This window comes from Triticum aestivum, chromosome 5B (genome assembly GCF_018294505.1).
Source record: "Triticum aestivum cultivar Chinese Spring chromosome 5B, IWGSC CS RefSeq v2.1, whole genome shotgun sequence".
Lineage (NCBI taxonomy): Eukaryota > Viridiplantae > Streptophyta > Magnoliopsida > Poales > Poaceae > Triticum > Triticum aestivum.
Window position 1 is genome coordinate 611,669,071 of NC_057807.1, and position 12,809 is coordinate 611,681,879.

A 12,809-nucleotide genomic window follows, 5' to 3' on the forward strand; every position below is an offset into this window, starting at 1 on the left:
CCCAAGTCCTAGTCCAACTAGGGAAAGGGGGGGGTCCTACTCCCGGTGGGAGTAGGACTCCTCCGGCGCGCCTCCTCCTAGGGCCGGCCGCACCCCCCCCCTTGCTCCTTTATATACGGGGGCGGGGGGGGCACCCTAGACACACAAGTTGATCTACGGATCGTTCCTTAGCCGTGTGCGGTGCCCCCCTCCACCATATTCCACCTCGGCCATATCGTCGCGGAGTTTAGGCGAAGCCCTGCACCGGTAGAGCATCATCATCGTCACCACGCCGTCGTGCTGACAAAACTCATCACCGACACTTTGCTAGATCGGAGTCCGGGGATCGTCATCGAGCTGAACGTGTGCTGAACGCAGAGGTGCCGTACGTTCGGTACTTGGATCGGTCGGATCGTGAAGACGTACGACTACATCAACCACGTTGTCATAACGCTTCCGCTTACGATCTACGAGGGTACATGGACAACACTCTCCCCTCTTGTTGCTATGCCATCACCATGATCTTGCGTGTACGTAGAAATTTTTTGAAATTACTACGTTCCCCAATAGTGGTATCAGAGCCTGGTTTTATGCGTAGATGTCATATGCACGAGTAGAACACAAGTGAGTTGTGGGCGATACAAGTCATACTGCTTACCAGCATGTCATACTTTGGTTCGGCGGTATTGTGAGATGAAGCGGCCCGGACCGACATTACGCGTACGCTTACGCGAGACTGGTTTCACCGTTACGAGCACTCGTGCTTAAAGGTGGCTGGCGGGTGTCTGTCTCTCTCACTTTAGCTGAATCGAGTGTGGCTACGCCCGGTCCTTGCGAAGGTTAAAACAACACTAACTTGACGAACTATCATTGTGGTTTTGATGCGTAGGTAAGAACGGTTCTTGCTAAGCCCATAGCAGTCACGTAAAACTTGCAACAACAAAGTAGAGGACGTCTAACTTGTTTTTGCAGGGCATGTTGTGATGTGATATGGTCAAGACGTGATGCTATATTTTATTGTATGAGATGATCATGTTTTGTAACCGAAGTTATCGGCAACTGGCAGGAGCCATATGGTTGTCGCTTTATTGTATGAAATGCAAACGCCCTGTAATTGCTTTACTTTATCACTAAGCGGTAGCGATAGTCGTAGAAGCAATAGATGGCGTAAATGACAACGATGCTACAATGGAGATCAAGGTGTCGCGCCGGTGACGATGGTGATCACGATGGTGCTTCGGAGATGGAGATCACAAGCACAAGATGATGATGGCCATATCATATCACTTATATTGATTGCATGTGATGTTTATCCTTTATACATCTTATCTTGCTTTGATTGACGGTAGCATTTTAAGATGATCTCTTACTAAAAATTATCAAGAAGTGTTCTCCCTAAGTATGCACCGTTGCCAAAGTTCGTCGTGCCCAGACACCACGTGATGATCGGGTGTGATAAGCTCTACGTCCATCTACAACGGGTGCAAGCCAGCTTTGCACACGCAGAATACTCAGGTTAAACTTGACGAGCCTAGCATATGCAGATATGGCCTCGGAACACGGAGACCGAAAGGTCGAGCGTGAATCATATAGTAGATATGATCAACATAGTGATGTTCACCATTGAAAACTACTCCATCTCACGTGATGATCGGTTATGGTTTAGTTGATTTGGATCACGTGATCACTTAGATGGCTCGAGAGATGTCTGTCTAAGTGGGAGTTCTAAAGTAATATGATTAATTGAACTTAAATTTATCATGAACTTAGTACCTGATAGTATTTTGCTTGTCTATGTTTGTTGTAGATAGATGGCTCGTGTTGTTGTTCCGTTGAATTTTAATGCGTTCCTTGAGAAAACAAAGTTGAAAGATAATGGTAGCAATTACACGGATTGGGTCCGTAACCTGAGGATTATCCTCATTGCTGCACAGAAGAATTACGTCTTGGAAGCACCGCTGGGTGCCAGGCCTGCTGCTGATGCAACTGACGACGTTAAGAACGTCTGGCAGAGCAAAGCTGATGACTACTCGATAGTTCAATGTGCCATGCTTTACGGCTTAGAACCGGGTCTTCAACGATGTTTTGAACGTCATGGAGCATATGAGATGTTCCAGGAGTTGAAGTTAATATTTCAATCAAATGCCCGGATTGAGAGATATGAAGTCTCCAATAAGTTCTACAGCTGCAAGATGGAGGAGAATAGTTCTGTCAGTGAGCATATACTCAAAATGTCTGGGTATAATAATCACTTAATTCAACTGGGAGTTAATCTTCCGGATGATAGCGTCATTGACAGAATTCTCCAATCACTACCACCAAGCTACAAGAGCTTCGTGAGGAACTATAATATGCAAGGGATGAACAAGACAATTCCCGAGCTCTTCGCAATGCTAAAAGCTGCGGAGGTAGAAATCAAGAAGGAGCATCAAGTGTTGATGGTCAACAAGACCACTAGTTTCAAGAAAAAGGGCAAAGGGAAGAAGAAGGGGAACTTCAAGAAGAACAACAAGCAAGTTGCTTCTCAAGAGAAGAAACCCAAGTCTGGACCTAAGCCTGAAACTAAGTGCTTCTACCGCAAATAGACTGGATACTGGAAGCGGAACTGCCCCAAGTATTTGGCGGATAAGAAGGATGGCAAGGTGAACAAAGGTATATGTGATATACATGTTATTGATGTGTACCTTACTAGAGCTCGCAGTAGCACCTGGGTATTTGATACTGGTTCTGTTGCTAATATTTGCAACTCGAAACAGGGACTACAGAATAAGCGAGCACTGGCCAAGGACGAGGTGACGATGCGCGTGGGAAACGGTTCCAAAGTCGATGTGATCGCGGTCGGCACGCTACCTCTACATCTACCTTCGGGATTAATTTTAGACCTGAATAATTGTTATTTGGTGGCAGCGTTGAGCATGAACATTATATCTGGATCTTGTTTGATGCGAGACGGTTATTCATTTAAATCAGAGAATAATGGTTGTTCTATTTATATGAGTAATATCTTTTATGGTCATGCACCCTTGAAGAGTGGTCTATTTTTATTGAATCTCGATAGTAGTGATACACATATTCATAAAGTCGAAGCCAAAAGATGCAGAGTTGATAATGATAGTGCAAATTATTTGTGGCACTGCCGTTTAGGTCATATCGGTGTAAAGCGCATGAAGAAACTCCATACTGATGGACTTTTGGAATCACTTGGTACTTGCGAACCGTGCCTTATGGGCAAGATGACTAAAACACCGTTCTCCGGTACAATGGAGAGAGCAACAGATTTGTTGGAAATAATACATACAGATGTATGTGGTCCAATGAATGTTGAAGCTCATGGCGGATATCGTTACTTTCTCACCTTCACAGATGATTTAAGCAGATATGGGTATATCTACTTAATGAAACACAAGTCTGAAACATTTGAAAAGTTCAAAGAATTTCAGAGTGAAGTGGAAAATCATCGTAACAAGAAAATAAAGTTTCTACGATCTGATCGTGGAGGAGAATATTTGAGTTACGAGTTTGGTTTACATTTGAAACAATGCAGAATAGTTTCGCAACTCACGCCACCTGGAACACGACAAAGAAATGGTGTGTCCGAACGTCGTAATCGTACTTTACTAGATATGGTGCGATCTATGATGTCTCTTACTGATTTACCGCTATCGTTCTGGGGTTATGCTTTAGAGACGGCCGCATTCATGTTGAATAGGGCACCATCAAAATCCGTTGAGACGACGCCTTATGAACTGTGGTTTGGCAAGAAACCAAAGTTGTCGTTTCTTAAAGTTTGGGGCTGTGATGCTTATGTGAAGAAACTTCAACCAGATAAGCTCGAACCTAAATCGGAGAAATGTGTCTTCATAGGATACCCAAAGGAGACAGTTGGGTACACCTTCTATCACAGATCCGAAGGCAAGACATTCGTTGCTAAGAATGGATCCTTTCTAGAGAAGGAGTTTCTCTCGAAAGAAGTGAGTGGGAGGAAAGTAGAACTTGATGAGGTAACTGTACCTGCTCCCTTATTTGAAAGTAGTTCATCACAGAAATCGGTTTCTGTGACACCTACACCAATTAGTGAGGAAGCTAATGATATTGATCTCGAAACTTCAGATCAAGTTCCTACTGAACCTCATAGGTCTACCAGAGTAAGATCCGCACCAGAGTGGTACGGTAATCCTATTCTGGAAGTCATGTTACTTGACCATGATGAACCTACGAACTATGAGGAAGCGATGATGAGCCCAGATTCCGAAAAATGGCTAGAGGCCATGAAATCTGAGATGGGATCCATGTATGAAAACAAAGTATGGACTTTGGTTGACTTGCCCGATGATCGGCAAGCCATTGAGAATAAATGGATCTTTAAGAAGAAGACCGACGCTGATGGTAATGTAACTGTCTATAAAGCTCGACTTGTTGCAAAAGGTTTTCGACAAGTTCAAGGGGTTGACTACGATGAGACTTTCTCACCCGTAGCGATGCTTAAGTCTGTCTGAATCATGTTAGCAATTGCTGCATTTTATGATTATGAAATTTGGCAAATGGATGTCAAAACTGCATTCTTGAATGGATTTCTGGAAGAAGAGTTGTATATGATGCAACCAGAAGGTTTTGTTGATCCAAAAGGTGCAAACAAAGTGTGCAAGCTCCAGCGATCCATCTATGGACTGGTGCAAGCTTCTCGGAGTTGGAATAAACGCTTTGATAGTGTGATCAAAGCATATGGTTTTATACAGACTTTTGAAGAAGCCTGTATTTACAAGAAAGTGAGTGGGAGCTCTGTAGCATTTCTGATATTATATGTAGATGACATATTATTAATTGGAAATGATATAGAATTTCTGGATAGCATAAAGGGATACTTGAATAAAAGTTTTTCAGTGAAAGACCTCGTTGAAGCTGCTTACATATTGGGCATCAAGATTTATAGAGAGAGATCAAGACGCTTAATAGGACTTTCACAAAGCACATACCTTGATAAAATTTTGAAAAAGTTCAAAATGGATCAGGCAAAGAAAGGGTTCTTGCCCGTGCTACAAGGTGTGAAGTTGAGTCAGACTCAATGCCCGACCACAGCAGAAGATAGAGAGAAAATGAAAGATGTTCCCTATGCTTCAGCCATAGGCTCTATCATGTATGCAATGTTGTGTACCAGACCTGACGTATGCTTAGCAATAAGCTTGGCAGGAAGGTACCAAAGTAATCCAGGAGTGGATCACTGGACAGCGGTCAAGAACATCCTGAAATACCTGAAAAGGACTAAGGATATGTTTCTCGTATATGGAGGTGGCAAAGAGCTAGTCGTAAATGGTTACGTCGATGCAAGCTTTGACACTGATCCGGACGATTCTAAATCGCAAACCGGATACATGTTTTTATTAAACGGTGGAGCTGTAAGTTGGTGTAGTTCTAAACAAAGCGTCGTGGCGGGATCTACATGTGAAGCGGAGTACATAGCTGCTTTGGAAGCAGCAAACGAAGGAGTCTGGATGAAGGAGTTCATTTCCGATCTAGGTGTCATACATAGTGCATCGGGACCAATGAAGATCTTCTGTGACAATACTGGTGCAATTGCCTTGGCAAAGGAATCCAGATTTCACAAGAGGACCAAGCACATCAAGAGACACTCCAATTCCATCCGGGACCAAGTCCAGGTGGGGACATAGAGATTTGCAAGATACATACGGATCTGAATGTTGCAGACCCATTGACTAAGCCTCTCTCACGAGCAAAACATGATCAGCACCAAGACTCCATGGGTGTTAGAATCATTACTGTGTAATCTAGATTATTGACTCTAGTGCAAGTGGGAGACTGAAGGAAATATGCCCTAGAGGCAATAATAAAGTTATTATTTATTTCCTCATATCATGATAAATGTTTATTATTCATGCTAGAATTGTATTAACCGGAAACATTATACATGTGTGAATACATAGACCAACATAACGTCACTAGTATGCCTCTACTTGACTAGCTCATTAATCAAAGATGGTTATGTTTCCTAACCATAGACATGTGTTGTCATTTGATTAATGGGATCACATCATTAGTAGAATGATGTGATTGACATGACCCATTATGTTAGCCTAGCACTTGATCGTTTAGTATATTGCTATTGCTTTCTTCATGACTTATACATGTTCCTGTAACTATGAGATTATGCAACTCCCGTTTACCGGAGGAACACTTTGGGTGCTACCAAACGTCACAACGTAACTGGGTGATTATAAAGGAGTACTACAGGTGTCTCCGAAGGTACATGTTGGGTTGGCGTATTTCGAGATTAGGTTTTGTCACTCCGATTGTCGGAGAGGTATCTCTGGGCCCTCTCGGTAATGCACATCACTATAAGCCTTGCAAGCAATGTAGCTAATGAGTTAGTTGCGGGATGATGTATACGGAACGAGTAAAGAGACTTGCCGGTAACGAGATTGAACTAGGTATTGGATACCGACGATCGAATCTCGGGCAAGTAACATACCGATGACAAAGGGAACAACGTATGTTGTTATGCGGTTTGACCGATAAAGATCTTCGTAGAATATGTAGGAGCCAATATGAGCATCCAGGTTCCGCTATTGGTTATTGACCGAGAATAGTTCTAGGTCATGTCTACATAGTTCTCGAACCCATAGGGTTCGCACGCTTAACGTTACGATGACAATTTTATTATGAGTTTATAAGTTTTGATGTACCGAAGTTTGTTCAGAGTCCCGAATGTGATCACGGACATGACGAGGAGTCTCAAAATGGTCGAGACATAAAGATTGATATATTGGAAGCCTATGTTTGGACATCGGAAGTGTTCCGGGTGAAATCGGCATTTTACCGGAGTACCGGGAGGTTACCGGACCCCCCCGGTGACCTAATGGGCCTTAGTGGGCCTAGTGGAGGAAGAGGGGAAGGGCCAAGGGGCAGCCGCGCGACCCTCCCCCCCAAGTCCGAATAGGACAAGGAGGGGGGCGGCGCCCCCCCTTTCCTTTTCCCCCTCTCCTCCTTCCCCCAAGTCCTAGTCCAACTAGGGAAAGGGGGGAGTCCTACTCCCGGTGGGAGTAGGACTCCTCCGGCGCGCCTCCTCCTAGGGCCGGCCGCACCCCCCTTGCTCCTTTATATACGGGGGCGGGGGGCACCCTAGACACACAAGTTGATCTACGGATCGTTCCTTAGCCGTGTGCGGTGCCTCCCTCCACCATATTCCACCTCAGTCATATTGTCGCGGAGTTTAGGCGAAGCCCTGCGCCGGTAGAGCATCATCATCGTCACCACGCCGTCGTGCTGACGGAACTCATCCCTGACACTTTGCTGGATCGGGGTCCGGGGATCGTCATCGAGCTGAACGTGTGCTGAACTCGGAGGTGCCGTACGTTCGGTACTTGGATCGGTCGGATCGTGAAGACGTACGACTACATCAACCGCGTTGTCATAATGCTTCCGCTTACGGTCTACGAGGGTACGTGGACAACACTCTCCCCTCGAGTTGCTATGCCATCACCATGATCTTGCGTGTACACAGGAAAATTTTGAAATTACTACGTTCCCCAACAGCTACTACTATCAACTTAGTAGTAGCGCGGGTTTATACCCCTCGCTACTACTATGGCATGTGTCGGGGGGCATGGTAGAGACCGCTTAGTAGTAGCGAGGGTTAAAAACCCGCGCTACTACTATCAACTTAGTAGTAGCGAGGGTTAAAAACCCGCGCTACTGCTAATTAGCAGTAGCGCTTCTTTTTGTGCCGCGCTGCTGCTAAGATTCTGTGTATAAGGTTTTCCCTAGTAGTGTCAATGAGTGCATCAATGTGATACTTAGAATAACCTTGAACATTAAGCTTTATTTCATTATTCCAAAACAAACCTAAGCCTCCACTTCTACCAGAGCTGCTTACAACATAACTATTATCAAAACCAAGCGACGTTTTCAAACTCTCGACACGTACTCTGTCTAGTTGTGTTTCTACTATACAAAGCACATCCGGGGTAAATTGCTTTGCAAGTTCACAAAGCTCATGAAGCGGGTCTACCCACCCCACGACAGTTCCAGCACAATATACTCATTGTGCCCCGCGGAGGCCACTCTGGGTCTCCGCAATGGGCGCATCATTTGTCTTGTCACTGGGGTTTCTCTTGGGCAATCCCTTTTCAGCATTAAGGACTACCTTGGCTCTCTTTTGTTCCTGTCGTGAAGTCGGGCTTGGAGGAACTATAGGAGGTGCTGGAAGCATGAGCTTATTGGCCATCATTCCCTTGGATGCGTTTTTCTCAATCGCTTGGCCTGTCTCTGAGGATCTCTTCCTGACTGATTCAACATCTACCATGCAAGCATCCACGTCCTCCCTTCCTGCATGTTGGTTGGGCTGCTGGGACATGCCCCGTCCAACGCTGAAACCTGCTCCTCCCCTTGGTGCTCCTCGTCCAAAGTCGCCTCTACGGGCGCGCCCTTCTCCTGGACCCCGACCTGCACCCCGGAACCAGCTTGCTCTCAAATCTTTAAAAACTAAGGCCTTCGGGGGGTGAATTCCATCACCATGCTCCTTGAATTGGTGTCCCAGGTGACCACATACGGTGCACCAGTCCGGGAGCCGTTCGTACTTCACCAGAAGATTTGTCTCTTATTCTCTTTAACAACTGACATAGCATTCTTCAGTGGCTTGTAAACATCGATCTTGACCCGAACCCTATAGAAGTTTCCTTCAAAATCGTGGGACTTAGGTTCCACAAACACAACTTCACCAATCTTCCCCGCCAAAGCCCTCAACATGGGGCAAAATCCATCAGGAAGATCATGAATCTGAGCCCAGATCTCAAGAGTATCAAGCTTGATTTGGGACGGTTTTGTAAACCCGTCGTAAGGTGCAATGATCACCGCAAAACCCTTGAAATTCCATGGCCCTTCTTGCTTGACTCTCTCCCAATCGCCCAAGCATGAGAATTGCAGGGTGTATAGATTGTCTTCAAGCGGTATAATCTTTACCCCTTGGGCCAGATCCCATGCCGCCCTCATCGTCTTGAAGAACCAATACTGGCTGTAGGCCTTCTCCGTGTGAACCCGAGCCAACGCCATCCACCTGATTGACTCCGGTGGGGGTGCTTCTTGTTCCTCACAAACTACATCATCCAGATCACCTTCAAGGAGACCAAGCCTCTCCATCATCTTCGCCACATCCTCCGAGTCCACTGTCTTCGACCCCGAGGCCTTGTTCGCCATCTCTGAAAACCCTAACCCGACGAAGAACAACGATCGGGCTTTTTGGTGGAACCCTAGAACGCCTCTCACATCCAAGCTCGTGGTCAGAAGAACCAGCGAGGAGGAACGATGGCGACAGGGAATATCCGATCTCGACATTCGGCTGGCGCCGCCGCGAGTAGAACGAACCCTAACGAGAGGGGATTAGCGAAGATGCCCTAACTAAATGGTTTTGGAAGCACGCGGGTCTAGTAGTCGCGCGGCTTGACTCTAGGCCCGTTGCGACCCATCATCATAGAGCAGCGCGGGCTCAGGCCTGCTACCACCACCCAGTGGTTTGGGGGGCTGGTCGGATGGGCTGGCCCAGCTGCAAAATCGAGTGCGTCGTCGCCGGAGGCGCAGGCATGGAGCAAAGCAAAGAGACTCAAAAAAAAAAGAAAAGGCATGGAGCAAAGAAACTGATGCGAGCCGGGCAAAGCGAATCCACGCCCATCGCGGCGGCGAGGTCGCGCAGTAGCCGGCGCTCGGCAGCATCTCTGAGTCTCCAGCCCAAATCCACCCCTCCTAAATCAGCCCCGTACCGGTCGGCCGCCACCGCGCCTCGGACCCGATGGACATGGGCGCAGTTCCTCCACGCCGCCGCCGGCCCAGGAAGGCCTCCGATCCCCGCACCGCCGCCGCCGCCGCCTACCCACACCCGAAACGGGTAAGCACGGTGCCCCATCCCTGTCATTTTCGTTGAATAGTTTCCCTGTGATTGCTCCGTGTTTGTTGAGCTGTAGGTAGGGGAAAACAGTTTGGTGTGAATTCTGCTACATTTTTTTAACTATTTAATCTCTCAGTTTGTGTTTAAAATTGGGCACAGCTAGAACACATGTTCCTGTCCACCTTTTGCAGCATAATGGAGTACCTATGTACTGTATTAGTATAGTGCATACATGCTCTTGAAATTGTTGCGCCTGCTCCTGTCATTACTAGTCCCTGCTGGGCAACGGCTGGATCGATGGTTGCCTTGCTTGGTTTGGCCATGCCTTGTATCTGCAGATTTGGCATCCGTGAGCCAGCTAAGCAAGTGACCTCGCATTCCAGCACCAACAAACGCCCAGTTCCTGCAGTCAAGGATAAACAAAGTCTAATCAGGCGCGCACAGTTACATATTAACACGAAATTCCTGGGTGAATCACACAACAACAATTGCGACATAAGCAACGTCTGAAATCTGTTCGGTGAATATGTGACAATCCTTTTTTAAAGCAGTTCCTAACCCAGTGGTAGGTAGAGACAATGCAGTTTTTTGTGTATGTTGCTACTGATTTTCTCTCTTTTTAGTCTATAAGTTTATTGTTAAATATTTTGCCAAATAGAACATCTGTTCCTGTCCGTCTCTTGCAGCAGAATGGAGTACCTATATAGTATGATACATATATGCTCTTAAAATTGTTGTGCCTGCTCGTGTCATTACTATTTAGGTTGAATAGGTGGACGCACTCTTTCATTTGTTTTGCTAGTTCGTGCACTATTTTTGACTAGTAATGTTGTTAATGCTTACTTTTAATGCAAATTGCTCAGTTATCTGTTTATTCTATTTGGAATTCCCTGACTGTTCATTTATGTCTCACCAAAATAAAACTAGATGCGTCTGGGCGAGGAACACAGCAGTTGCTGTGAGGACAAGATCAGCAGCTTACCTGACGAGATGTTAATCTTGATCATCGACAAGCTAGATGCACGGACAGCGATAAGCACCACTATCCTTTCGAGGCGATGGCGGGATCTTCCTACATACCCGCGCACATGTTATGACCTTGCGGTTGATGACCTTCTCCCTCCACGGTACCACAGACTGAAGCAAATTATGATGGAGGCTAAGGCAGGGTATAAGGCAGAGAAGAATGCACTGAAGTCGGACGACAGTTATGCTTCTAGAGACCAGTTATATTCCTTCAAAGACTGGAAGTGGAAAGTCCGTCTGCTAACACCCATCCTTCAACGTTATGAGCGTTTGGCCATGCGACGCTATGTTAAACGGGTGAATGCATTCCTTCTGCCCCCCAACAATGTTCAGCAACGGTCTATCCAGAAGCTGAGGCTTCAAGCCTGTGGGACTAGCAATTTCGCTGATCAATGGATTACGGAAGCGATTGGCAGATGGGGCGTTGAAGATTTGGAGCTTTTCATTGACAACTCTTGCTGGCGCTATGACTTCCGGCTGTTGGATGGATGCAAAAATGTGCGACTGAAACGGCTTGTGCTATCCAATTGTGATCATTGTTTTGCACCCTATTCCTTGACATTTCAGAAGCTCACATCACTTACTCTCTGCAAAGAAAGTTCACGTATGTCACGCGTTGATGATATTCTGAGAAACTGCATGCAGCTGGTGGATTTGAGGCTGAAAGATTTAAGTTGTCGCCAACCTGCTTTTCATATCTTTGGTCCTAACTCAAAGTTAAAGAGTCTGCAATTGGACAACTACAACACTGTGGGTGTCTACCTGGGTTTGGTGCCTTATCTTGAAACATTTGCTTGTCGTGGTCAGCCAACTATACTACACTATGGCTTGGTGCCTCGGCTTAGGCATGTGAGTTTGAACTTCTTGCAAACTGGAGATGACGGCAAGAATGATTCCTCTGGTAGCAACAGGACATATCGACTAAGCAAATTCTTTTTAGGGGCGCCGCCACCGCTAGAGTGCCTTGTTCTGCAGTTAAGAGGGCGTCAGGTAAGTAGCTTTTCCTGAAATGATCTCTTTCATATTGGTCATGACATTGCATCAGTAAGACAGTACTAAATTATCACTTCATTTATGCAGATGTGGATGGAACTAACCGCCATTCCCGACCAGCTCAGTCATCTCAAGAAACTATTCATTGCAAACGTGCCAATGAACTGGGATACATTCTGGATTCTCCACCTACTTGCTGCCGCACCTGCCTTGGAGTCGCTCCATGTTCATGTACGTTCATCCTACGATTTTGTCAAGCAGGGCACTCTTTTTTTTTGGTTGAGAGATTCCTGAAACCAAGAATTGTGAATGCAGTTTGACAACAACTCAGAGAAGGCGGGTGCCACAGGATCACCAGATGTGCAAGTGGAACACCATCAGCGCTACTATCACCTGAAAGAACTCGTGGTCATCGGCTTCGGCGGGGCGGCGTGGCAGACAGGCTTTGTGAAGCAGATCATCCAGGCATCGCCGATCCTGGAGCGCGTCCGCCTGCTGGACGGGCACGTCGTGGAGGACGAAGATCGGGAGCTCGTCGGCCTGGACATTGTGCGCCGCCGCCGGGAGTGGCACGAGTGCGAGAGATCGGAGGTGCTCGACGAACTGACGGACGGGATCAGTTCGCCGCATCTCGAGATAGTTCTGGAATGACTTTCGGCAGAAGTGTTGCTGTGCCGGCGGTGGCCTTCCGTTCTGTAGGGCTTGCAGCTGTATGCCATGGCCTAATGATTATGTGTTATGCTGGCTCTAAAGATAGATCAACATGTGTTTGTATCGGGTATCTTGCGCTTTACTTTTGCTCGATTATCCAAAGGACGGATGTAGCTAGCTGTTGAGATGATTGATTCCGTGGTGCTCATGGTGTGGCTTGACTAGGCAAAATTACCACTTGCACGCGCCTAAAAGATATTTTCCTTTC

The 12,809-nt window shown here is 46.5% G+C and overlaps 1 protein-coding gene across 1 annotated transcript; it reads left to right on the plus strand.

Annotated features, from left to right (window-relative positions):
- The first annotated feature begins 9,557 nt into the window (after positions 1-9,557).
- On the plus strand, positions 9,558-12,809 carry LOC123113629 (uncharacterized). Its single transcript, XM_044534930.1, has 4 exons — positions 9,558-9,871; positions 10,799-11,887; positions 11,978-12,121; positions 12,206-12,809. Exons 1-4 carry the CDS (start codon positions 9,776-9,778, stop codon positions 12,539-12,541), a joined length of 1,665 nt encoding a protein of 554 aa, XP_044390865.1. The 5' UTR covers positions 9,558-9,775; the 3' UTR covers positions 12,542-12,809.

Excerpts from the sequence above, each read along its gene's own strand:
- LOC123113629 (XM_044534930.1), top strand. The coding sequence starts at position 9,776 with ATGGACATGGGCGCAGTTCCTCCACGCCGCCGCCGGCCCAGGAAGGCC. Across the intron at positions 9,872-10,798 it reads CCTACCCACACCCGAAACGG|ATGCGTCTGGGCGAGGAACA; the intron begins GTAAGCACGGTG and ends AAATAAAACTAG. Across the intron at positions 11,888-11,977 it reads TGCAGTTAAGAGGGCGTCAG|ATGTGGATGGAACTAACCGC; the intron begins GTAAGTAGCTTT and ends TCATTTATGCAG.